General features: G+C 36.9%; 1 protein-coding gene across 5 annotated transcripts in view; it reads right to left on the bottom strand.

The window, feature by feature from the left end:
* Positions 1–26,742, bottom strand: part of DMD (dystrophin) — a 2,094,983-nt gene that overhangs the window by 1,650,516 nt on the left and 417,725 nt on the right. For all 5 annotated transcript variants that reach the window (XM_032330377.1, XM_032330378.1, XM_032330375.1 and 2 more), the window contains exons 6-7: positions 19,251–19,423; positions 12,246–12,364 (exon numbers count right to left, since the gene is read on the bottom strand). In XM_032330377.1, coding sequence (XP_032186268.1) covers positions 12,246–12,364; positions 19,251–19,423 — 292 coding nt within the window. The remainder of the gene's footprint in view (positions 1–12,245; positions 12,365–19,250; positions 19,424–26,742) is intronic.

Consider the following 26,742-nt stretch of genomic DNA (forward strand, 5'->3'; position numbering starts at 1 on the left):
AAGACACATTAGCTAAAATAATACTACTCTATAATAATGATGGAATTTGGCTTATCTAAGTAACCAATGTTTAGTTTCTGATAATAAATTCTAATTTTAAAAGTTTCCATTCCTTCTGCAAGATTGGAGTTCTCAGAAATATTATTCAGTGCCTCTTGATCAAACTGAAGAAAGATTACTTTAAACAAATGAGAACATTCTTTCAAGCACCAGTTACCTCAGACTGCCATTTTCCCCACTGGTATATATTAAGATTAAAGTGAAGAAGAAGAAAGGAGTTATCTTCTTTCATTCTGCAATATATTTTTTTTTTGCTTAAAATATGTTTCCACTTATTATGAATACACAGATACTATCATTTAATAGAAAATTCAAATCAAATCTTACTGAAATCTTGCTACAACTAATATTTTAAACAAGCAAATTAACTTAAGCTATAAAAATTTAAAGATTAATTTCTTATCTCCTAGTTCCTTAGTATTTTGTATTTTGTGATTTATTTTTTCTTATTTTTCACATGCAGTGCTTATATGATTTGATGGAAGAAAAAGTGGAACTCTAATAAATACTACAGAGGAAATTACATGCAGTTATTTAATTTTTATGTGGGAGCTTAAATCTTATCTTTATATTTATTCATTAAATTTGGAAATGGGTAGGATTTCCCCTTAGTTTTAGCCTTTTTAAACTTGGCTCCTGTACCAACTTTCTCTAAATACCTAAGTGCTCAAAGATCCCTATTTTCTAGACTAGTCCCTCTCTATCTCCTGTTATCTCTTGGACTCCCTTTAACAACAATAACAGTATCATAGTCAACTCTTATGCTTTAGGTGACATGAGGTACATTTACCAAGGTCTTCCCCCATGTTCTTCTGCCCAATGGATAGTATTAATTTTGTAATCATTTTTCAAACTAACCTCTACACCCAACATGGAGCTCAAACTCATGACCTGAGATCAAGATCTGTCTCTATTGACGGAGCCAGCCAGGCACCCCTGAATAGCACTAATTTTAAGTAAACTGAAATGGTTCCTCAGAGATCTCAAAAGATCTGCTTTCCCTGAGGTGTGTGTATATTCATTCCACTTTGAATGCTTTCACCTAAAGTGTCTCTACTGATAAAATATTAATGAAATAGGGTTTTAAGATTTTATTTATTTTTGAAAAAGAGAGAAAGACACACACACACAGAGAATGTGCACAAGCCCGGGGGAAGGCAGAGGGAGAGGAAGAGAATCCCAAGCAGACTCGCACTGAGCACAGAGCCACACATCGGGCTTGATTTCACAACCCTGAGATCATTACCTGAATCAAAATCAAGAGACAACCTCTTAACCAACTGAGCCACCCAGGTGCCCTCAATGGAACAGTTTTTAAAGACTTTTCCAAGGTGTTCACTTACCCAAGAGATTCTCTACAGACCCAAATTCTCAATTGGCCCAAATTAAAAAAAAAAAAAAAAATCCATGCAAAGAAATGTGCCATACAGAGAAACTTATACATTCAGGCCTAGGTAAAACGTACGTTTTTACTTAGTCCTTGTTAAGATAATAACCTTCTCTCTCTATTGTATTTATTTATTTTTGTTAATCCATATACTAGACATTTGCATCTACTTAAGAGATGTTCACATCACAAGCTGATTGAGCAAATACATGAGCAAGTGAGATAGTTTGGCATACCTTACGTGAAGTCTTTGCCATCTCTTTGTATTTCTGGAATTAACCAAGAAAGACAATAGAAGGGAATATATTCATAGCTGGTTATTATTTCCTTTTGATAACTTTAGTGTGACTTGGATAGGATCCCAAACTTGCAAGATTTGTAAACACCTTTCCACTTTGATTAATTATTTATTCTCTGAGGGAGACATTGTGGTAAAAAGAATACAGTGTCTCTCTTCGTCTAGCTCTGGTTTGTGTGACTTTTGCAGTTGTTTCCAGTACATTTGGAATCAATGGATTGATGCCCATCCATTTTAAAACAAACACAATTAGCCTTGTAATAAAGTAAGTAACTTTTCAATCAGTGCAAAGGAAAACCTTTAGGGAAGAGGACAGAAATATTCTGCAGCACAATTATTTTCTGTAGTAGCTATAAGCAGGAAATCTCAACTTCAACTCACTAGCTAAGGGACGTGGGCAAGTTACTTAAACTCTTTAGTTATAAACAGCCATAGTAATAGTGTTCAGGCCCTAGGGCTGTTGTGGGGATAGAATGAATTTATACCTATAAAGTGTTAATTACTGTGCCCAGTGCTTATAAATTTTCAGTAAATATTACACCAAATCACATCGACATTTCTGTACAAATGCTACTCTTGGTTTCAGAAGATAAGAAATTTTCTGAAATTTTTGGGAACCAGTTCAACCACCCACACAATGTTAAATAAAGTTATGGTTGCAGAAGAAAACTCCTTATATTTTCACAAGTGTGCTCATTAGTGTCTCACAAATACTATGACAGTTATAAGAATAAGGTATTATAACTATAAACCAGCCTTCAGGAGACTTGTTAGAAATCTTCAGTAAACTGTGACTCTGTGTGTGTGTGTGTGTGTGTGTGTGTGTGCACGCATGTGTGTAATTCGAGTCTATAGTGGAGTATTATACTCTGGAGCTTAATAATGTCAAGGACTACCACCCAGAAATCCAGCTGTGAACCAGCAATATGCCTCAGATCAGGAAATTGTAAAAAGTTGGAAGGTCACAGGGAGAACAGTAAGATTTTAAATGGGAAATTATTTAAGAGAGTCAGCATTTATCCCATGTGCAAGCAAGATAATTAGAAAGATCAGCTCCCTCTAATTAAGATAATTTATAGAATAGAAAGGGAAATAACATTTAATTTATGCAGTATTCCAGGCACTTGACATATGTTTTAGCTACTGTTTCTGAAGGCATATTAGAAGCTCAATACTTGATAGGTGTTACTTAACTTAATCCTCGAAGTAACGATTATGTATGAGGTATAAGGTATGAGATAGATATAAGTGACTCTACTTTGAACATGAGCAAAACAGAGGCTCAGAATATTTCCCCGTGCCATTTAACTAATTAAAAGCAAAACAGGGGGCTCCTGGTGGCTCAGTCAGTTGGGCATCCACCTTCAGCTCAGGTCATGATCCCGGGGAGTCTTGGGATCAAACCCTGCATCAGGATCCCTACTGAGGAGGAAGTCTGATTGGGATTCTCTCCCTCTGCCCCTCCCCCTGCTCGCTCGCTCTCTCTCTCTCTCTCTCTCTCTCTCTCTCAAATAAATAAATAAGACAAAAAATAAATAAAGGCAAAACAGGATTTCAACCCAAGGTTATTTGTCTCTATGAATAAAAGGCTAAAATCAAGGCAGGGCTAATAATGTAAACTTGCCTGGAAAAAATGACCAATGAATCTTATTTTCTTATAATTATGGAGTGAAGATAATTGTGGAGTGTTGTGTCTCTTTTGTTTGCTAGGTACAACTACTTTTAGACTAGTGGGGTAGAGCAGGAGCTATGGAGTGACACACTGGCCTTCATCTCCTGTGACTAGAATGATATTAAATATTGGTGTGAAGACAAGGCTACAGTTTCTTTATGGCAAGTGGTCCACCATGACCAAGGATCTCCTCACCATATGCACCCCATTTGCATGAAGGGCACGTGTGCATACTTTAGTTGCTTCTGGGCCACCAATGATATAAAGATTTCATGCCAGCATAGTCCCTGCCTTCTATCTTTCTATAGAGCTAAGTAAATGTAGTATTAGATTAAATTTTATTGCATCTGTGAGTATAATTGCCAATTTGATCCCCTCACAACTAAAGTGACACTACAGGCTACAGTCACTGTTGTATTCTGTCATTAAAAGTCATATATCTGGCTGAAATACAGGCTGCTTAGCAAAACTGATCCTAGATAAATGGCTTGTGATGACAGCTAACCTATTTGTGGCATTAATATCAGATATTATGAAGTTAACTAAAGCCCTTTGCTTCTTTTAAATACATTCATAGGATCACAAACTTATATTCTGAAAAAAAAATACCTATTTTACTGCCATTTAAATTTTTTTTCTTTCATTATCCTTTAGTTAATATTGAAAATTCCTCTGGAATAAAAGGCTCTATCAGCTTTATCAGCTGTGCCTGTGAAAGAAATAGGTACTGGTTGGAAAAGAGGTCACTAAAACCCTGATGATAGGGCACAGGGTATTAGTTAGGATCAAAGGGAGAAAGGAAGAGAAGAAAGGAAAAATAAATAAAAGGATGAAGAGTCAAGGACTACCTCCACACAGAGGTTTTCCTAGAGGACCCTTTGGTGGCGTCAGTGCTTGAAAGTGAGCAGCATTCCAACACAAACACGTCTGTGAAGCAATAAACAGAAGGAAGGATGGAGGGAGAAACAGAGCTGTGTGGACAGGAGATAAGGCAAGTCCCTTAATCCTAAAGCAAAGGTTTTGGAAGTCAGTCTTACGTGACAGCAGGCTATTTCTATTTTAACTGGTGGATGAACCACTTCTCAATAAGGACAGGGCTGTTAGTAAAGTAAAGATTTGAACAGCAGCCTTAGCTACCTCTTTAGGAAGAAAATGCTAGACATCTGAACAAGCTCTGGGACAACAGATTCAGATTTTATCCTCTCAAAATGTATATCTCAAAGGAAACACTGTTCTGTTGCAGCTAGTACTACCGTGGCTGTATGATGGTCTCACCTGAAGAGTTCTTAAGAATTGCTGGTATGATGGACCCATCAGAGACCAATGAAATCAGAATCTCTGCTCTAACTTCAGTGTTTTCATAAACTATGCCATGAGATTTTATTGGGCACTCCTGTTGGAAATAAAATGGACTCAGAGAAGAGATAAACCTGAATTTGATTCTAGCTCATCTCTCTGTTGGCTATGTGATCTTGGGTTTAGCAAATCTTCCTAAGATTCAGTCTTCCCATGAGGATTAACTACCCAGGAATTATTGTGTAAATTATTATTATTGTGTAAAATAAATTTATTTTACCAAAAGCAACTTTACATATTTGAGTTTATATCACTGGTGATAAATTAGAAAAGCCTTTATCAGGGTGACCATGCTTCAGTCTGAGGCAAGTTTATTCGGCAATATTGAAAAAATAACTCACAAAAATGATACTACAGAACAGCTTATTATTTCTGAAAAGTAAAGATGTTGGATTTCAACCACCATGTGATATTTTAATAATACGTAACATTCCCAAGCACTTAATAGCTGTAACAACTTGTTCATCTCTGCAGTGGACAGCATATGACCCACTAACCTCCAAAATTTGTCATAAGACAATAAATCAAGGAGTATCTTATTATCTTAATTATTAATTTAATTATTTTGAAGTATAATCATAAGAGTACTATCAAGCTTCTGGTTCCTTTTACAAGGGATGACCATGCTGTTATAAGAATTAAGTAGAATCAACCACGATCCCAATTCATTATTTTACCCAAATATTTTTCTAAACTAATACATTCTCATATTTTATTTCATATTCCAGCTATTAAATGGCCCATGAATTTCTATATGGGGAAATTACTTAGTTGGGAAATATATGTATTAACCTTATAATCTCTTTTCCTCATACTGAGTTTTAAGGCTTTTAGATATGCAAGTTCTCAGATATCTTCTAAAATCTTTTTTATCAAACATAGTTAATTCTACTTTGAAGACAGTGAAATGAACCAAAATGTTCCAGCTATAAGCAACATATGCTTTATTTTCAAACATTATCACTGATTTAATAAAAACCTCAGAAATTTTGAAACTATTTATGCCATTTTATCCTCATTTTCTGTCACTAAATATTTAAAATGCATTTGATTAAAACTACACACCTCTGTGACACATAAGAAATTCAGATATCAACTATAGAACACTCACTAATATCTCATTTAATAATTCAGAGCTGAGTTTGATTAAATCGGTAACAAAGAAGCAACAAATTATTTGTCTAATACATTTTCCTTAACAGTCTATAGGACTCTTAGTGATCTAGGGACACCATTCACAAAAATCTATTGTGTATCATTCAACACTGGAATGTGGTGGATGCATTTGTTGTTTAAACAATTTACTGATGTCCTATCCATCATTCAACATAATTTATTGTGACTATATAGGCCTAAGATGTTACATTCTCCCACTTAGATAGAAAACACTCAGGTAAAATAACTGAAAAGAAATTCACAGTTATCTAGGCAAGGATTATACTTAAATGCTTCTGAACAAATTTGGTATAGAAACTCTAACACAATGCAAATCTTAAATTACATGTTAGATAATACTTTATTATTTAAATTCCACAATCAAGTGAGAAACTACATTACTTAACTATAACAACGAATAATATTCATTTTAACAAATCATCTCCTATGAGAGAGAAAAAATATAAATCAGCTGTTTTCCAGAAGGAAAAATTGTGATAAAAGGACATGAAAGATTAGTACAAGATGCTAAATAATCTGGTATAAAGGGTAACTTCAGGCCATGTGCACACATAGATACTGTTTTTAATGTTTTGGAGGTCTCCATGTTGCCTAAGTGGGTGAATTTGGGACAGTTATATCAAATTATTTCCGTCATCCAAATGACTGAAATGAATCAACAGAACAAAAAGCACATCAATTTACTACCGATTTGTTCAAATTGCCCTGAAAATATTCAGTATCCTATGCTATCTGAACTGAGAATAATGTAGAAGACACTATATCAAAAAGAAACTAAATTCACATTCATTCTCTCTCTCTCTGCTTCAACCCCCAACATGCCACTGTTAACTTTTCAGGCTACTGGAAATGTTAACATATTTATTTGTTTTGGATTTCTGTTGCAACAAGCAATTTAAAGGTTTTCCATCAGGAAATAAGAGTTTCTAACAGTAAAATCTTAATGTTAATATAACCAACTACATCACAATGTTAATATAACATCTGCATCCTCATTTCTATGTTAATATAATATTTGTATACTATTAGTGATGACCTTTCACCCATGTAGAAAGTCTCCATTTACTTATTTTGCTATGTATTACTTTCATGCATGAAGTAGTGCCTCATTGTTCCTTAAAGATTCTTTTTCTACAGTAGCAGTGATAAAACTAAGGATGCCTCCAGATACTCCGGTAGTCATCTTCAACTGAAATGTATTAAAGTGGCACGGGGTTGTCAAGGCTAGTTATGCAATGTGTCTGCCCCTGGAAAAGACAAGTTGTACCAAAAAGAGTAAGGTCCGGGCTAAAACCTAAAAATAGTCAAGGATATCCTAATAAGTAGGCTTACTCTAATAATATGCAGGCTAGGAATATGGTAATCACATTTCTCTGGACTTTTGCATTGGCCTTCTGCTTTCCTAAAGCCTCAGTAGATACCGATGCTAGTCTTTGTTCTAAGCAATGCTAATGAAAGTATACATTTAAATTATTTAACAGTGTTTCCCAAATTCCTTTGCTAAAAGATTGTGCTCAGTATACATTAAGTAAATGAGATGGCAACACTAAATTTACTAATGTACCCCATTCTTTCGCTAATAGAAGGCCATTTTTAATTTGCTTATTTCAACTGCAATCCACTGAAGTTCAAAATTAAGGAAATATTTTCATTATTATTACATTTAATGCTATTAAATTATATAATTCGGTTTTAATGATCAAATTTTAATGTTTCTTTAAAAATGAAATCCTGGAAAATGTGGTCTCCTGCTGACATAATAGGAACATTATTTTGCTATTATCATATCTACATAAGCAGAAGATGATACTTTCCATTTTCCATAACAGAATAACTAGACTAAAAAATGTTCTTCAAAGATATTCAGGATTTAGTTTTAGATAGTAACAACTTGTGATATCTCAAAAGTCTCTCTGCCAGAGATAAAGATACAAATCAATTTTAAAAAGGCACAAAGCAACATATTTTGTACAGGTTACTTTCTTATCAAAAAGGCAATGGCCATTTTTTACCCCCATTCTACTAAAACACTTTTTTTTTAATATATGGAAAAAGGAACATTTTACACTGCAGAGAGTTTGGTTCTAAAGAATCTGAGGTACTTACAATAAAAATTTCTAGGTGAAATCATATACATAGGGAGCACCAATATATTGGTGAACACCAATATATATTCCAAACTCATTACATTTTCTGGGATAAAAAGGTATTCTATAGTGGGTTCTGGAAAAAAAAAGGCCAATTGATATGAAATGAGTATGCATGTCCATAAAAAGTTCCAGTTATTTAAGTTAACAACATCTTTCTGAGGTGGTATGGACTTCCTCTTTCAGTCTTAATGTAGTGTAAACTACTTACTAATATTTCTTGTTGCTAGGGAATCAAAATGTGATGGCTGGAACAAAGAGGAAAGAAAAAGGGTGCCTGGGTGGCTCAGTGGGTTAAGCCGCTGCCTTCAGCTCAGGTCATGATCTCAGGGTCCTGGGATCGAGTCCCACATTGGGCTCTCTGCTCGGCAGGGAGCCTGTTTCCTCCTCTCTCTCTGCCTGCCTCTCTGCCTACTTGTGATCTCTGTCTGTCGAATAAATAAATAAAATCTTAAAAAAAAAAGAGGAAAGAAAAAAATACTGCTTGTTCAAACCACTGATACCCAAAAGAGAGGCCTTAAAAGTATTCTTCTCTTTTACAGCAAATGCCACCTATATTCCCTTGGATTTTTTAAAGGCTAATAAACTGCATGGATACAAAGTTAAATCTGAAACCATTCATTTCAAGAGTATAACTTTCCACAAGACAGAGCTTATTCTTGGAAAAGCAGACTCTAAAAACAACTGAAGAGGGATGCAAGGATTAGCCAAGCAGAAAATACAATCTGTCATCATCCTCATGAAGTTAAAATGAAGTGAATTAAAACCAAACTAATTGGCTTGTAAATGTCATTTTGAGGTTACAAATGTTTCTCCCAAGCCATAGTGTTCCTCAAATTTGACTCTTGTCATTCTTTTTTTTTTTTTTTTTTTCATTCTGAAGTTAACCCGGTAAATAAGTGAGGGCATTTCTACATCACACTGCATATCCCAAAAGGAAATGATTTATAATAGTAACATGCAAAAGATATCTAAAATCAGCACAACTTTTATCCCCAATTTTTTTTATTCCTTTAAAAAGAATATCTTCACTTTGTTATTCACATGAAAAAGCTGACAAAGCATTCTCTTAATGCAGAAAGTGCTGTGTGGATTGGCAAACAAACTAATTTCTTGAAACTCAAGGAAGCAAACAATAATTGTGAGTATATAAAACCCATAATGCAAGTAGTAAGCATGTCTTACAGGGAAATCGTGATAGAAAATGAATCGCCTAATTCACAATAGGATATATTTTAAAAGAGATAAACCTTGTATATCCATGAGCAAAAAGACACATAAATTATTAAACAATTTTACCCTAGTAGTACTTATTTTTGCATATGTTAACATTTAAACACAGCAGAAACAGCTCCTGAAATTGCTTATGCTAATGCTTACAGCTACTCATTTTAAAAGGCAATTCCTATTAAAACCAAACCGCAGGCCTCAAAACACCAGTTAAAGCCAAACAAAGCATACCAAAGTCAATATATGCAAGACATGAAAACCTCCAAATTATATTTCAATGACTTTTTAATTTATAAGTCAACCCAATCAGCGAAGCATACGTTTAAAATTCTAAAAACATTTTTGGCAAGTATTTCTTAACCCAAATATCACTTCAATCCCCCAAAATATAAACCTTCCCAAACATAAAGCAAAATGTTTTATTAACCTCCTAAAAAGCATATTAGGTACAAAATAAAAATCGCTTTGGAGAACAGCTGACATCATCATGCATAAGCTAAAGAACCAATATCTGGTTAAATAAAAATACGAACATCTCAAAGGTAATTACCATACAGAGAATGAAAGAAGTCCATGAATCGCCCATGTTAGGTACATCAACGAGAGTGTTCTAAGTCTTAAACTCTTACAAATGCTTTTCTTTTGTGACTAATGAATCAGTGAATAAAAATCCTTATGATGTAGTTAATATTTTTCTCTTTCAATTATCATTGATATCATCTCTAGAAAAATTCTGAACAATTTCTAGATGCATATTTGGGTATTTCCTTAACACACTGGCAGGAACTGACATATACCTAAAAATGTAAGATTTATGTTGAATCCTCATCCTACTGACAGCCATAAATAAACTGTAATAAACCATTTTAGGAGACAGAACGCTCTTTGAATTGGAAGCAAGCCAATGAACAGAAAGGGTTTTCAGACTGAAGATTTTACTGGCAAAATGAAACCATAACCAGTGGTTAGCTGTCTACTAATCAGCTTGTATTTCATATTATATTTGGTTGATTTTGAATTGTTGTTTCAGATATTATAATGGTCTACAGGATGTACATTTCAATATATACTTTCCATTTAGGAAAATGTGCAGAATTGGGTATATCAGGCTATTTTATGCTATAAAATACATCACTCATGTAACTGCCCTTTTCTGATTGCATGCTTATCAATCTACTTTCTGATTATGAAGTGGACACCTATTCGGTGTCCCTATTTCACTGATTCAAAGGAAGACTTAAGAACAAAAGCCATTTTGGCCATCTTGTCACTTAACAAGAAAAAGGTCTATTTTAAACCATATTTTACGAAGATCTATTTTAAACCATATTTTATTGGGAATTGGTTACCATGTATGGTTTTAATGAAAAATAAAACACATTTAAATAGACTTATCCTTCAAATCTATACACTATGGCTCTTACCCTTACAGGTCAGAGTTTATATTTTCATTACATTTGCCTTCTCTACCTCAATGGAGTATAAACACATGTAAATCACTATGGGAGTCAATAGTGAGGCAACCCTCTCCTATCCTGCAAAACAAAGAAATATGATTGATACGATTTCTTCCTTAAGTGATACGATTTCTTTCTTAGAGCTAAACTAGGGCAGGAGGGATGCTAATCATCTATTGAAGCAACACAAAGAGTTTACAGGAGTCAGTGCTAAATTATGCATTATTTAAAGCAGAAGAAACATTTCTAATGAACTTAATCTGATTTCAACCTCAGAAATACATTTGTGCTATTATAATTTTCCTTCCCAAGTACATGTGCTTACTAAGAACAATATTTCAGTCAATTACATGTGAGTATTCTGGTTCTTATCATAGCTAAATATCTCATTTAAAATGACTGAATTTTCATTTTGATTAATATATCCTCTTTTGAGTTTAAAATTATGCCCCCTCACCACTGTCACCATATGGATCTGCTGTCAATAAGAGGAGGTAATCAGGTCTGCAACAAAGAGGATTAGATTCTAGTGGTTGATAAATTCACCCCTGAAAAAATATCCTCTGAGTTATTTCTGAGCTTTTCCTGAGGAGACCTATTACCACCACTCAATCTCCTTAGTTAGAACTGATTCCATATTCCCAAAACCATTTAGTTACATAACCCTACCCAAATAGCAGCTCCACAGACACAGGTTCTCCAAATTGTGGTTTTAGAGTATGGGAAAGCCTCAAGAAAGTGAGAACAGAGTTTGCAAGGTCAAACAAGTTGGCAAACAAAAAAGGTACCTCATAGGTTAGAAGAAAAGCAGAAGTCAAGAATCATTATCCATCTAACCCATGTGTCTCGAAAGTATGTAGTTATGTAGCACCAGCGATAATGATGACATTTACTTAAGTGCAATATAATAAAAATATAAATACAGTGCTGCTTGTCAACTAAAGCAAAAAATGAATAACCGTCCAATGGAGGAAGTCCCCCAGAATGACAAAATGTAACAGAAGCAGTGCCAGGAATAGATTGCCTGATTTAAACAGTAAACCATGTTGCCTTTTATAGAGCATATGAATGAAACTGGCAAGAGTAGCTAATTAATTATAGCTGATTAGTCTATCAAATCTCTTGGTAGAGTAAGCAAAACATGAACTTTTTTTTATAACTATTTGGAGTCAACACACTTCAAATGCAGTATGCTTTATCCCTGAGACATACACATTCAAAAGCCTTGGAATCCTTTCTCAATTTACACTTTAGTTTTGCATAATGGTATTTTGAGAACTAAAATCATATAGGGCAATTCATAATATGTTGCAAGGTGAAAGAACATTTTAAATACACCCAGGGTATAGAAAAATATATAATGCATAGTTTCTCTTCTGTGCTTAGTTTGTGGAAATGTTAAATCTGAGACAATAAATATTAAACTATACTAAAAACTGTGATAGTCCAGAAATGTACCAACCTTCAGGATCGAGCAGTTTCTCTATGCCTAATTGATATTTGGCAACGTTGAATGCATGTTCCAGTCGCTGTGCAGCTGACTGCTGGCCAACCACACTATTCCAATCAAACAGGTCTGGCCTGAAATGCACACACATAAAGACAAAATATAAATCAACTTACAATATTTCCTGAGATTCACTTTATTTCTGATTTTTAATTGACAACACATGCCCATCATGTTGAGTGTTACTCTTCATGACCCCTCAACAATGCTTTTCATTTTAACAGGTCACAATTTTACTTGAAAATCCTGAAGAAAACAAAGGAGAATTTATTCTCCCTTGCCAAGCAACACAAATATATTCATGCCATCCAGGCTCAGAAATTTGAATGCCAACAATTTGCTGATAACTTCCAATTTTATAAGCCTAGCCCACACCTCTTCCCTGAACTCTGGACTTTAGATTTATCCGCTTGTTCGGTATCTCTACTTTAGATTCATCACAAGACTCAGGTGTCCAAAACTGAGCTTCTGGTATTCAGCCCCATCACATTCCCCCAACCCACCTCCTTCTCTTATAGCTCTTCTTTCCTCATGATCAAGGACAAGTTCAAACTCACAGTGGCTCAGATGGAAATACTGGAGTCTAACTTGATGACTCTCACTCTCACACAACACTTAACTTGGAAATATATTCAGGATTTGACCGCTTCTCACTGCCCTTGCAGCCATCACCTCCATCCAAACCACCATTTTATCTTGGATGGATGATTTAATTTATTAACTTTCTAACTGCTCCCCCTCTCCCACCCTTGCTCTTATTAATCTATTCTCAGCAAAGCTGCCAGAGCAATGTGTTAAAATGTTTCATCATAGAGGCACCTGGGTGGCTCAGTGGGTTAAGCCTCTGCCTTCAGCTCAGGTCATGATCCCAGGGTCTTGGGATCGAGTCCCGCATCAGGCTCTCTGTTCAGCGGCGAGCCTGCTTCCTCCTCTCTCCCTCTCTGCCTGCCTCTCTGCCTGCTTGCGACCTCTGTCTGTCAAATAAATAAATAAAATCTTTAAAAAAATGTTTCATCATAAAATTCTCAAATCCCTGCTATCAGGGAGTAAAATTCATTGATTTAACTGTGACCTACAAGGCCCTACATGGTTTAGCTCCCTGTTAACCCGCAGATTTGATTCCTTGCCTCTCTCCTCATGTTCCTCAAACAGACTAGTAGCTTCTGTGTTTGCACGTGCTGCTCTCTCTGCCTGGAATTCTCTTCCCTCAGACATGGACATGGCTCACTCCTCCACTTCCTTTGTGTCTTTCCTTGAAAGTCGTATTATTGGTGAATCCTTCAACATACTCATTTCCTATCCCTTTCTTTCTCGTCACCACTTACTACTATTTAATATTTTATATATTTAATTAATCTTGTCTATATATCTGTTTCCCCCACTAGAATGCAGAATATATAATTTTTTTCTCCAGTTTTGTTCACATCTAGAAACCCAGCATCACACACAGAAGAAGGTCCATAAATATTTGTTAACTAAATATGTGTTGACTAGATACATTTTGTTGACATGCAACCAGAGAATGGATGAGAACATAATATATGAATACCATTTTACTTGATAATAGAGAAAACACGAAGAAGCATAAGAGGGAGTTCTTACCCTATAAAGACTTAAAACCTTATAAGGAAAAAATGCACACATCATAAGTTAAAATAAATACTAGATATGAAAAATACAGATAATAAGATACCAGGTTTTCTAAAATTTGAAGAGGTCAAGAAATATTTTTTTGAGGCTTAAGGGTATCTTAAATGGTGGTTTGGGTTTAGATTTAAGAAGTTTTTGAGAATATTCTGAGTTGTATGGATATTTAAAAATCAAAGTTCTTACGGAAGAAAAAAAGCAGAATGTGTTCAGTCAGACCTCCCAGGTCTGGCTCCATTGAGAGATTTTCAGTATCTAGAAGGGGCAGGAGATAGTGTTCCAAGGAAGGGGAACTAGGATGAGTTTGTGAGAGGCAGTGGCTATTTAAGGAATTACAATTTACCCCAACAACACTGAAAACCATTAGTCTAGTGGTTTTTTGCCTTTTCTGGATCACAGATACCTTTGAGAGTCTGATGACCACTATAAAACTTTTATCCATACACAAAACTGTCCAAATCTTTACACATAACTTACACAGAATTTTAGGACAATTGGTTCTGTCAATGGACTCCTGCTTAAGACCTCATGAACTATTGGCGTGCTTGGCTGGCTCAGTGGGTTAAAGCCTCTGCCTTTGGCTCAGGTCATGATCTCAGGGTCCTGGGATGGAGCCCTGCATCGGGCTTTCTGCTCAGCAGGGAGCCTGCTTCCCTTCCTCTCTCTGCCTGCCTCCCTGCCTACTTGTGATCTCTATCTGTCAAATGAATAAATAAAATCTTAAAAAAAAAAAAGAACTCATGATCTGCAAGTAAGGAAATTATAAGGATGGCCTTAACTGTTGTTTTCAAAAATGGAAAATAAAGGTACAACTTGCTTATTTGACTCTCATTTCCTTTTCTTTACTTAAAGCTACCCTGATTAATTTACCAGAATTGTGTCTACTTCTTAGGAAGTATAATGTGCCCTCTATACTCTAAGTTACCCGCAAGGGCTAACAGTATTTTAGAACCTAAAATATGTATAAGTTGGGAGCTGACTCTAGTAGTGGTAAGACTATTAGAAATACAAATTAAATTCTAGACTCTTTGGGGGAAGTTTTAACTTCACTATGCAACCTCTGCCTTACCTTCTTTTCTACACCTCTCAGCAAGGGAAATGGGAAAGTTTATAGGTGGGAGAGTGTGGGAGACTAGCTTTCTCACCTGTAGTACAATCAACAAGGTTAAATCAGTAGGATGAAAAAGAATAGAGTTGCTTATTCATTCTAACCCTTCTTCCTTTATGCCCTTCTCCTCTTGGCCATGAACTAATCACCTGGGTGAGGAGCTATCTAAGTCATATTATCCATTTGATCTTCAGTGTTTTCATTTTAAAAAGGAAAAAAAATGTGCTGAATGGCCTTTGTGGTATATTCTAGCCTTAAAATTAACATTTTAAATCATTAAAATTTATCATTAATTAACATTTTAAATGACTCTGAGTTCCAAATGCATAAAGAATTGTAAGACTAACCAACTGCAGAAGAAAGTTACTGACCCAAATCTGAATCCATAAATAAGAATGCCAACCAAAATTCACCAGTCTTTTGAGGAAACAGACAAGTTGAAGAAGACAACATAGCCTAGTAAATAAGCAGAGCCCTCTATAAATTCAAATCATGGCTCTACCACATATTAACCAAATAGTCTAAGGTAAATAATGCACCCTGTCTGTGCCTCAGTTTCCCAATATGTGCAATGGGGCTAATTATATAGTATTTATGTCATGAAAAACAGGTGGGATATTTTAATTAGAAAAGTGCCTACAAAATATCATTAACTTACTAAACATTAACTTCTATTACTTTGTTCTAAAGTACATTATATTTGTGAAATAGCAGTAATGCATTTTCAACTTGCAGACTCATGCCAAACACACCCATAACCTACATATATAAATGTTACAGACACTGTCAATTCAAGAATACTATAAGACAGGAGGGTGGTGGGTGGGGTGGGTGAAAGAGAATGAGAGATACAGGCTTCCAGTCACAGAAGGAGTAAGTCAAGGGAATAAAAGGCATAGCAGAGAGAATGTAGTCAATGATACCGTAACGGCATTGCATCGTGACAGATGGTAGATACACTTGAGTTGGGCATAGCATAATGTATAGAGTTGTTGAACCACTATGCTGTACACCTGAAACTAATGTAACATTGCATGTCAGCTATACTCCAAAGAAATTTTTCTAAGAATATTATAATAACAAAATGGAAAGTGGCGAGGAGAGAAGAGGAGGAAGTGCAAATGTGATCATTTGTCATCTGTTATATATGGTAGTCAACAGATCTTGTCTAAACCTGATGACACAAGGTACACCAAGACCACTTAAAGTAAAGCAGGCAACAATTTCAAGAATGAAATGATCAGGGGTGCCCGGGTAGCTCTGTCAGTCAAGCATCTGCCTTTGGCTCAGATCATCTCAAGGTCCTGGGATCAAACCTTGCATCAGGCTCTCTGCTCAGCAGGAAGTCTGCTTCTCACTCTGTGTGCACTCTCTCTCTCTCAAATAAATTCTTTAAGAGATTTTTAAAAAGAATGAAATGATTATATGATAGTAATCAAATTAGAAATAGATGGGGTTAAGAGATAATATTTGTGGGCTTCATATCAAGTAGTAAATCCATCTACTGCCAGACACCAATTATCAGGAAATAAAAATACATAATTATGAAAACTGAGAAAGAATAAAAGAAGTTGCCAACAGTAAGCATTTGTAGGAAGTGGATGGTGATGGGGTGGGGTTGGGGTCATGAAGACATATTCAGGTTTTTTTTTTTTTCCTTAGCACCCCCCATGTCTCACTTTTTTTTTTTTAAACCACATGCTATGTTATCTCTATGGTAATAAATTAAAATGAAGAATTAGTAAGAAAATTTAATTGTTGGTCGCCTGGGTGGCTCAGTGGGTTAAGCCGCTGCCTTCGGCTCAGGTCATGATCTCAGGGTCCTGGGATCGAGTCCCGCATCGGGCTCTCTGCTCAGCAGGAGCCTGCTTCCTCCTCTCTCTCTCTGCCTGCCTCTCTGCCTACTCGTGATCTCTCTTTGTAAAATAAATAAATAAAATCTTAAAAAAAAAAAGAAAATTTAATTGTAACATCATACTTATTGCAACTTATCATATATTTTGAGCTATTTCTAGTCAAGTATCCTTTAGTTTTCCCACAAAAGTAGAATCTGTCTTCCTTTTAACTATACTATAGTCAGCTTTGTGCTTTAATATAATACTTCTAATCTCCTACATATTAAGATAAGATTTAGCCTTAAATAGACATAAAGCCATCAATACCCTAATCTTTGACAAGATTCTTTGTCAATCCCTATGCTCTATAATAAGTGCATGCCATTGTTCTATAGAGCTTAGTCACTCAATTATTGAAATCAGAACACCTCGTGACATTCCTAAGCTTACCAAGGACAATCACCTTGGAACAGAAAGTTCCAAGCATTTTTTTTTTCTTTAGATAAATAATATGAACATCTGTCAAAGACAAAAAGAAGAGGGAGATGATTCATGAAAGAGCATTATCAACTGTGAGAAACCTCTTGAAAAGTAACTATGTTATGTATGAAAAGGGAGTTACTGATGATTCATTCAATATGACAGGAGAGAAGATATAAATGATATTCTGAGAGAGAAAGAGTGGGTCAGGGACAGCTGCAGCAGGGCAATCTGGAAATGTTTACTGTATTACAAATATATTCCGAAATTATGAAATACAATATTAACAAACGAACGTAGTGTGTGAACATGCTGGCAGGACTGAAGCCTTCCACTTGAAAGGAAAATGCTGAAGAGCCAACAAGGACTGTCTAACCTGATCCTCGATATTTCTGTTCATCTGCAAACGTGTACATGAACAGCAAGATCAATATGTTCAGGCCGTTACTGTGAAGCATGTGGCTGCATAAATCTGCACTGACTTATCATGCAGAATGAATGCCTCTATCCCTTCTCATCTGGCTGTATTGAAGCTGTGCAGTATTTTTCTTCGTGTCATACTTAGGAAAAACAACGTGTTAACACTGCTTAACATGCCAAATGAGTGTGAGCTTGCCTCCTTTTGAAAAATCACGTTGCTGAGTCATTCACCTGGAAACTCAGTCTGGATGGGGTTAATTAAATCCAGCTGGAGCAAGACACCTGACAAAGCTGCTTATTGAGAGAGCATTTGTTCTTGGATTGAGCTTTAGCACGAAGAAAATTTATATTCTGGACTTTTCTAGAAACAAGACTGGCATAGGGAAATGGGAGACTCGTCAAGAAAAGAAAGATCAAAGTGAGAAAAAGATAAGCTGCTTTGAAAATCAGGACAGATGCTGTCCAGTGGCATTTCAAACACAGTTAATAAGGCAATGTATTTGACCCTGGGGATTGAGCTGGATAAAAGAGATGGGTAACAGGAAAACCAAAGCAGATATCCCTTAGAGTGAATGTATTATACATAGAATATATATTTCTATGTTACATATAATATAAATGACTGCATTATATGTACGTATTTCCCACGTTGTTTTGCTTTTTCTTGACCTGTTAATAATTCATTTACTAAGCTTCTTTATACAAGAAAAAAGCAAACAATGATTTTGTTATCTTAGAAAATGTAACAGTGTATGGAATACGGTTAAGAACATTTGGTTCACTGTATCACAATGAGTTCTTTTTACGAAGATCCACAAAACTCTCTTTCAGTGCTTTTAAAGCAATTGCCCTGCTGTTCCAGAGCAATTGTTTCTTTTGATATTCTAAGCACTGAGTCATAGAATTAATTGTGGTCTGCTCTTTGCCTTGCTTGCTAAGATGTTCGGAGCCTCTTTTAATCCCGAAATATAAAAAAATACATAGGGTCTTATGCATTTGCTAAGTGTGTATCTGACAAGAGAAGTGTTTCTTTTTCACATTATTAATCAGATGATAGTAATTAATTTTGCTACAGCCACCCACATGAGATTTGGAACCATTTTAGCTCTATTGTTTAGGCCCATACTAACACGGAATTTGTTTACAAAGACTAACACCATTCTTACCCAACTTAGAATATAACCTTGATTTTCAGGAAAAGTCTGAATTTCAAACATGCTGGTCCCCTCTCCCTCCCACCATAACCACATTCATGCTCCAGTATTTTAATATTTCAACAACGAAATGATATATCACATAAAAAATAGGATATTCTTATTCGGTGCATTCCAATTGATAGTCAGATCAATGTGGTTAAGTACATAACATGTCAATAGTAGAAAATGAGCTGGAATCACACTTAAGAAAAAGATAATTAGTCTCAAAATCAATACTTACAAAAATTAGTCAATATCTCAGTAGTCTCCTTACCTATGACTGTGGATGAGAGCGTTCAAAGCCAGCCCATCAGACCAGCTGGTGGTGAAGTTAATGACATTAACCTGTGGATAATTACGAGTTGATTGTCGGACCCAGCTCAGGAGAATCTTTTCACTGTTGGTTTGTTGCAATCCAGCCATGATATTTTTCATTACATTTTTGACCTATGTGTGGAAAGAAATTTTCATAAGAAAATAAGAATTTCATGAGAAAATGCATTCCCTGAACAAGAACCACACAAACTCAAATTTAAATGTCCTAATCTTTGGTAATAAGTAATAGAAATTTTAGAGTCAATTAGTAATGAGGAATAATAGATTCTACTAGGACGGAGTCCATTCTAATTACTTAGGGATGTATTCTGATTGGTTGGTGTCACGATACACCATTTACTGTACACTTTTAATATCAGTCCTGGATTCTGTCACGTTAAACTATTGATTTTGTGCTTTTAGAATTGCTTATCTTCTTTCAGTGTATATACTAGAGAAGAGTACACAAAAACATCAGACTTGTTATTGACCGAGGACTTAATTTTAGTGTTTTTAGGACAGAAATAATGGCATGGTGGCTAGGAGAATGAGCTTATTTAATTTAAACTTAGGTTCAAATTTTACATTTGCTATTAGCAAATTGTGCTAATTGGGCCATTTAATCTTTTTTAGGCCTGTTTCTTAAATGTAAAAGGTTGTTTTAAGAATTAAAGGACAACTACAGTAAAATAAAATCCCTAGGTTTATACTATTACTTAAAATAATGCAAATTATGTTTACTGACCAAAATGAAAAAAAAAAAGAACAGAAAAATGAGTTTGCCTATTTAAAGTAAAGAACACAAAAAAATCAGCAAAAGAAAAAGTATTTATCCCTAAAAACTGTGAATATATTGCCTTGAGTTTTTATGTTTGTTTTTGTTCTGTAGTCAGTTTGGTTTCATTTGTTATGGCTTTTTTTTAGGACAGAGCTTCACATGCAATAGAAAAACAAAGGTTACAAATGCTCAAAACATGGATCCAGAACTTTGGCTCATTTATGCAGCCTCTTCGGTTATAGGAAATGACATTTAAGATACTGCTTTTACAGAAAAAAAAATATGTTACAAAATCCATCCATACATACACAGTGTAGGTCCCTAGAGGCACATCTTACCTCTCCAGAGGAGGTGAGAGACCCGTTCTGGTGTCCAGAAGCACAGGGCTGGTGCTCCCACTCCCGCCGCCCCCGCAAAGCAACCCAGGATGCTGTCACTGTTATTTCATGGTGTTCTTAATATTCTGGACCTGATAAACAAATCTAAGAGCTCTTCTTTGAAACAGTCTTAGAAGAGTCATGTCACCTGAAGAAGGCATGCTCTCCAAATACGTGAGGTGTCAGTTACTGTCACAGAGACCCATTCTCTCCTAGATGACAGGGCAAAGATCAGTATGAAGACTGAAGAGGGACCTGGTACTCTCTGAAGAAAAGAATCTTGGAAGGATCATTCTCAACAAAGTGCCTGCTATGAGCAGGGGCACCAAATGCAGACAAAACCACTGGTGCCTGGAGGGCTGTCTTACTAGTTCTCGCACCCCCCACCCTCTCTCATCCTGCGGTACAAAATGCTTCCTGTGTCAGGTAACAGGCTCTGCCTGCATTGTCCCCTTACTCTTGTTTTAGGCAGAGAGGTTAAGGGCTTAAGGATGTGCAGCAGATGTAGGGAGAAGGGGAGGAATACTCAAGATGCCCTCACAGGCACAGTGCTTAGATGGAGCTAGGCCAAGTGGTGTCCTTTTGTGTAATCACCTTGGGGCTGTGGGCGGGCCACTCTGTTCGTGACTTCCGCTGCTGTCACAGAGAGAAGTCACAGCCCCTGTCCCAGCACACATTGTCTCCTGGCCACACTCCAGCCAGAGGAGGCAGGGCTGATGGCCCGTGTGGCTAGGGTTGTAGGCACTGGCAGGACTTCAGAGTCCACAGAGTCGGCACTTTTTCTTCTTCAGCCTTTCTGGCTCTCGCCTGCAGTGTCTCCTCCTCTGAGGAACCCGGCCCCATCGTTAAAGATCACTTGCCCCTTACAAGCAGGAAGGTGGCAAAGAAGCCAGGGGACCTCCCTGCATTGAAAGCCCCATCGCAGAACTTGTTGATCCTACAAGGAAGATAGATAGACGAGGACCACCGGGACACTGTGTAGGACGTCCATCGTGGAACAGTGCAAGCCCTACCTCTGTCGGCCGCAGGGCATCAGCGAGGGGAGGGAGAGGGCCAGCAGAAGTCCTACACCGGCGCCGGCTGGAAGGGGGCTGCTGAGGACACCACACAGCAGAGGTGACCAAGTACCCCCATGACTCCGCCAGCAGGAGGCGGTCCTTGAGCTAGCACCGGAGGGCGCACTGGAAGCCCTGGAAGCCCTGGCAGCCAGCACTGGAAGCCCTGGCTCTGGCATGGTTTCAGGTTGGGGTCAGGGTCAAGTTCTGCGAGCAATGAAGTTCTGCCTCCCTCCTGCTCCTACCAGAAGACTGGAGAGAGGTGGAAACCCAGGCCGTGGGAAGGGAGAAAAAGGCCAGACTCTTGGTTTTATTTTTATTAGTTTCTGTGCATGGGATTCTCTCCTAAGCTTTGTGCAAATGATGTATTTCCAAGTCTCATTCTTCTAACTAATCTGAAGCAGAAATCCATTCTCAACACTTCTCTGTGTTTCAAAAATGCAGTGACACCACATTATAGAAAAACTGTCTATATATTCTAGTAGAATCATAATTACTAGGCTACTTTTTAAATATAAGTCAGGCCCCTTATCGTATACCTGAAGGAAATATATAAGTAAATGTGTTGAATTTTTACCACCAAAGGCTTTCTTTTTGGAAAGTGTAAGGTCCATATACTACCAACATTTGTTCAGATGATGAATATTTATCATATATTCTAAATATGACATTTTATTTTGCCTCTTCATCCATGTAGAAGTTAACAAAGGCCTCAGGGGAAAATACATATTTTATATCTCCAATGTTAGTCATCTTTTTATGAAAGAGTCAATGCAAATTTTAGGATAGACTGTTAAATCTAACTTTAAAATACTTAAAAAGGATTTGAGATGATACTTTGTAAATGTGGTAATGATTTGAAGATGTGAAATCTTTGCATATATTTAGCACGATCCCTTGATAGCTAAATCTATTATTTAGAGGCAGATTATGCAGTTTTCTTAATTCCTTCTGAACTGCTTATTTAGTCAGTTACTCAGTGAATAAATAGGTCGAATAGTTATGTAAGCTATATCATTTTCTCATCATATTCTAAAGTTATTAGGTGAACAATCTCCATGCACAGTGATTACAAGACATAGACTTTTGTGTCCTGTGCTGAACCAGGGCTGGGCTCAGCACCTACTGGCTCCGTGGTGGTGAGCTGCACTGATTGGGCAACCCTCCCATGAGGAATTGGTTTCATTTGTGAAATGCTTTGGCCAGATTGCTCTCTATGCACGTAATGTTAAAGGACAACACGGTATTTAATCCAAAACTTCTTTAGCATCATTATGTCATTAATTCAGCTTATCAGCCTCAGCCTCACCACTGCTTCTTCTATTTGGGTACAAATGTTGCTAAGAAAATAATAATGGTAATAATAAAGGGTAATGTAAGATAATCGGTTCTTTTCCTACTTAAAAGGCAATTACCGAGAAATCTTTATTAAGGATCAACTTTCAGTCAGACACTGAGTTGGTCCTAAAGTGAGTCTTAAAGCAGAAAAATTTTCTAACTTTTGGGCATACAGTCCCTAAGCAAGAAAATCAATTTAAACAAATATATGTGTGCGTGTGTATGTGTGTGTATACAGCTATGCGTCTATTTTTAAAAGGAAAAAGTTGAAATGTCTTTGAGCAGTGATTTCAAAAAATGACTAGGAGTTAACTGGGTAAAGAAGGTATGATAGAGATGCAGCACCAAGATTGTCCTTTAAAAGGGCGTGTTGCTGCAGCTGTCAAAGCCCACTGCTGTGAGTCCTCTCAGGAACCCCGTGAGTTGGCAGAGTCAAGCCCTTCCTAGGGCAGCCCACATCTAGGGACTGATGAAGGGAAATGGTATAAAGACTCAGCCATGTCAGCCCCACTGAAGACAACGCTGAAGGGCTATTCTAGCTTCCAGTTCCCCGTGGGGTTGCAAACAGCCCTTGCTGGGAGGAGGGGAGGGGATATCTCAGTTCCAGTGCTTCTCACTCCCTCAAGTACTCGTCCCAAAGGTGTGCCTTAATGAATGTCCTGCCTGCTAAATTCAAGGTCTACTTTCCACAATCCATCCTGTGATGACAAGGAGCCATGGTGGAGGGGTAGGAGTAGAGAGGAGTAGGGATAGTCTTCTCCAAGGGAAGGATGGTTGTGTGAAGGAAACTGGAGCAAGAACTGTCTTGCATCCAAGGCGTTAGGTAGGCAGGAGTTTACAGCAAGGGCTTTCAGCAGCACCAAAACCATCGTTCTCTTGTATGATGGGCAAATAATAAACAAATAAACATTGCCATTTAAAGTAGCCCTGGATTTGAGTATCTCCTTTGACTTGGCCAACAAAGGGGGGGACCTGACCTCAAATAGCACACTACTTTTGCAGGATATGTTGGTATCTCCAGCTGGTTTTAAGAACTGAGCTGACCACCCTAAAAAGGAAGGTCTGCACTTAAAAAAGAAAGAAGAAAAAGATGCCTAACACACGTTGTCTGTTTCACAGTTTTGTCCAGAGCTGTTTATTTCTCAATAGAGGCATTATTTTTCAGACTAACAATTTTATTTACATGGAAACTGGAAAAAAAAACAGTGACAGGAAAGATAGGGTAGGCATTCCTGAGCTTTTACAAGTGCAAAGAGAAGTCCGCATGGCACTGTTAGTAGCATACCATGTGGCACTGGGACAAAAGATTCACATCCTTCCATCTCTTAATGCCATTTTCAATCTGTTAGATCCAGAAAGTACATTAGGTTGGTCGGTGCTGAGATTCAATGGCTTTTTTGACTACTTAATAGGAAGGCAAATACCTATTGTCAGTGAAAACACCTCCTGGGATTCAATGGGTTACGATGAGTATTGTGCAGGAAGAATTTTTGTAAGCATTTTTAGTAGTTTTAAGAGAACCAAGCAGGGTGATAGAAGAGAGATAAGATAAGGAGGCAGAGGCTGAGAAGAGTCTACATCCTTGCAATCACAAGGATATGGTGACTCAAGGACATCAGTGTAAAATAACAGACTCTAAGAGAGGTCTCAGACAAGGAAAGAGTGTAAAATCATTCCTTCTGGTATTCCATAATATGAAAGTCTCCTCTATATGCTAATTTTTAAAAAATGAGCAAGCTCACAAGCAAATGAAAAAAAAGTATCAGGGTAGTTTTGAAACTCTATATTGCAATGATTGGAGATAGAGTTGGAAAGGGTTTCAAGAAAATAAGTGTGAGGTCATATCAGAGACAATATGGGTCAAAAATGCAATTACAATAGCCTTTTGGGTCTCTGTGCATGCCTAACTTTTCATGCCGGCTCTGTCATGACCAACATCTATGCAACTTTAGTGTCTTCTGCAAGATGGGGTCCCTCCATGAACTATTTGTTACTAGATCATAAGATAAATACAATAGTTCATTAGTAACTTCTGTAACAATTTTATAAGGTTCTACATACATCTGTTGAGTTTAATTTTAAAATGGCTTGGGTTTTCGGTATCTTTTTATTTCATTTTTGTAGTGCTTCAGTGTTATTATGATTTACACACAATGGAAAAGAGGAAAAAACTGTTCTTTCCTCAGGAGAATTTGAGAAGTACTCAGCAACAGAAATAAACCAGTTTGGTGGGGGGGCCCTATGTTGCCTTGCTCATTCTATTTGACACCATCACTATGTAGAAAAGGCCCAGAGCATCTAGGTTCTTTCCATAGTTTGGCTATTGTGGACATTGCTGCTATAAACATTCGGGTGCATGTGCCCCTTTGGATCACTACATTTGTATCCTTAGGGTAAATACTAGTGAAAAACAATCTGAGGGTTTTGAAGGGACGCGGGGTGGGAGGTTGGGGTACCAGGTGGTGGGTATTATAGAGGGCACGGATTGCAAGGAGCACGGGGTGTGGTGCAAAAATAATGAATACTGTTATGCTGGAAATAAAAAAAAAAAAAAAAGGCCCAGAATTGGGAATCTCGGGTTCATTTAAAATTCTCATGCTCTGTTTTCTGTCGTCATCCACTATGCTGTCCTCTATATCTTCCCATATTTTTAAAAAATATTTTATTTATTTATTTGACAGAGATCACAAGTAGGCAGAGATGCAAGCGGCGGGGGGGGGGGTGGGGGGTGGAAGCAGGCTCCCTGCTGAGCGGAGAGTCTGATATGGGGCTTGATCCCAGGACCCTGGGATCATGACCTGAGCCAAAGGCAGAGGCTTTAACCCACTGAGCCACCCGGGCGCTCTGATCTCTTCCCATATTGCTGTGATATAAGATTGAGCCTGCTCAGAGTGTTTTGAACAAAAGGATATGGGCGTCAATTGGCTCGATATGTGGGTCAGTTCACCTGCTGAGTTGAATAGGTATCCTTCTGGTCTATATACTGACTCTGAGCAGGAGCAAAGTACAGTTTAAGTTAAGTCAACCCTACTAAATGAAGTAGTGATACTTGCTACAATAAGGATAAACCTCAAAGATTATGTTCAGTTAAAGAAACTATATATAAAAGAACACTTATTATATCATTTCATTGACATGAAATGTCCAAAAAGGCAAACATAGGAACAGAAAATACATAAATGGTTGCCCAGGGCTGAGGGTTGGAGTGGGGTGTGACCATAAATAAGCATAAGATGGACATGTGCTAAAATTAATTGTTTTCATGATTTTACAACCTTGCAAATATCCCAAAAATCTTTGATGGATTGGGGAAAAAACCATTCCTTACTCAAAATAATTTGAGAAGCCCTGGGAAAGAGAACTAAACCAGTTCGTACGCTTTGAATTTTATACTTAGAATGGGTAAATTTATGATATAAAAACTACATATCAAAATTGTTTTATAAAAAAATTAATCTCTGCTAGTAAAAAAGCAGACATCCCAATTTTCCTCCAGAGTCTTAACATATGAGTAGAAAAATCCAAGCAATCAAAATTATTCATATGATACACCTGTAGTGACAATGGCATAGTGCACTGCCTTGCAGATACTCTCTTGTTTAATCCTGACAAGAAATATACATGTTAATTATTATTTTTCTATTTTGACAGTGAGGGAATTATGGCCCAGAAACGGATGGCATTATACCCAATGTCACTACCAGATGGTGAATGGGAGAGCTGAAATTTCAGCCCATGCTGGTCTGAGTGAAAAAATGTATACTCTTTTCACTAAACCAAATGACCTTTGATCTGTTTTACAGAGGTCCAATAAGTATAGACATTCAGAAAACCCTATGCTGAGGTATTTAGAAAAAAATGCAATTCTGAAAGCAGATTATGAAGTTAGTTTGTATGTACAAT

This window comes from Mustela erminea, chromosome X, assembly GCF_009829155.1.
Source record: "Mustela erminea isolate mMusErm1 chromosome X, mMusErm1.Pri, whole genome shotgun sequence".
Classification (NCBI taxonomy): Eukaryota; Metazoa; Chordata; class Mammalia; order Carnivora; family Mustelidae; genus Mustela; species Mustela erminea.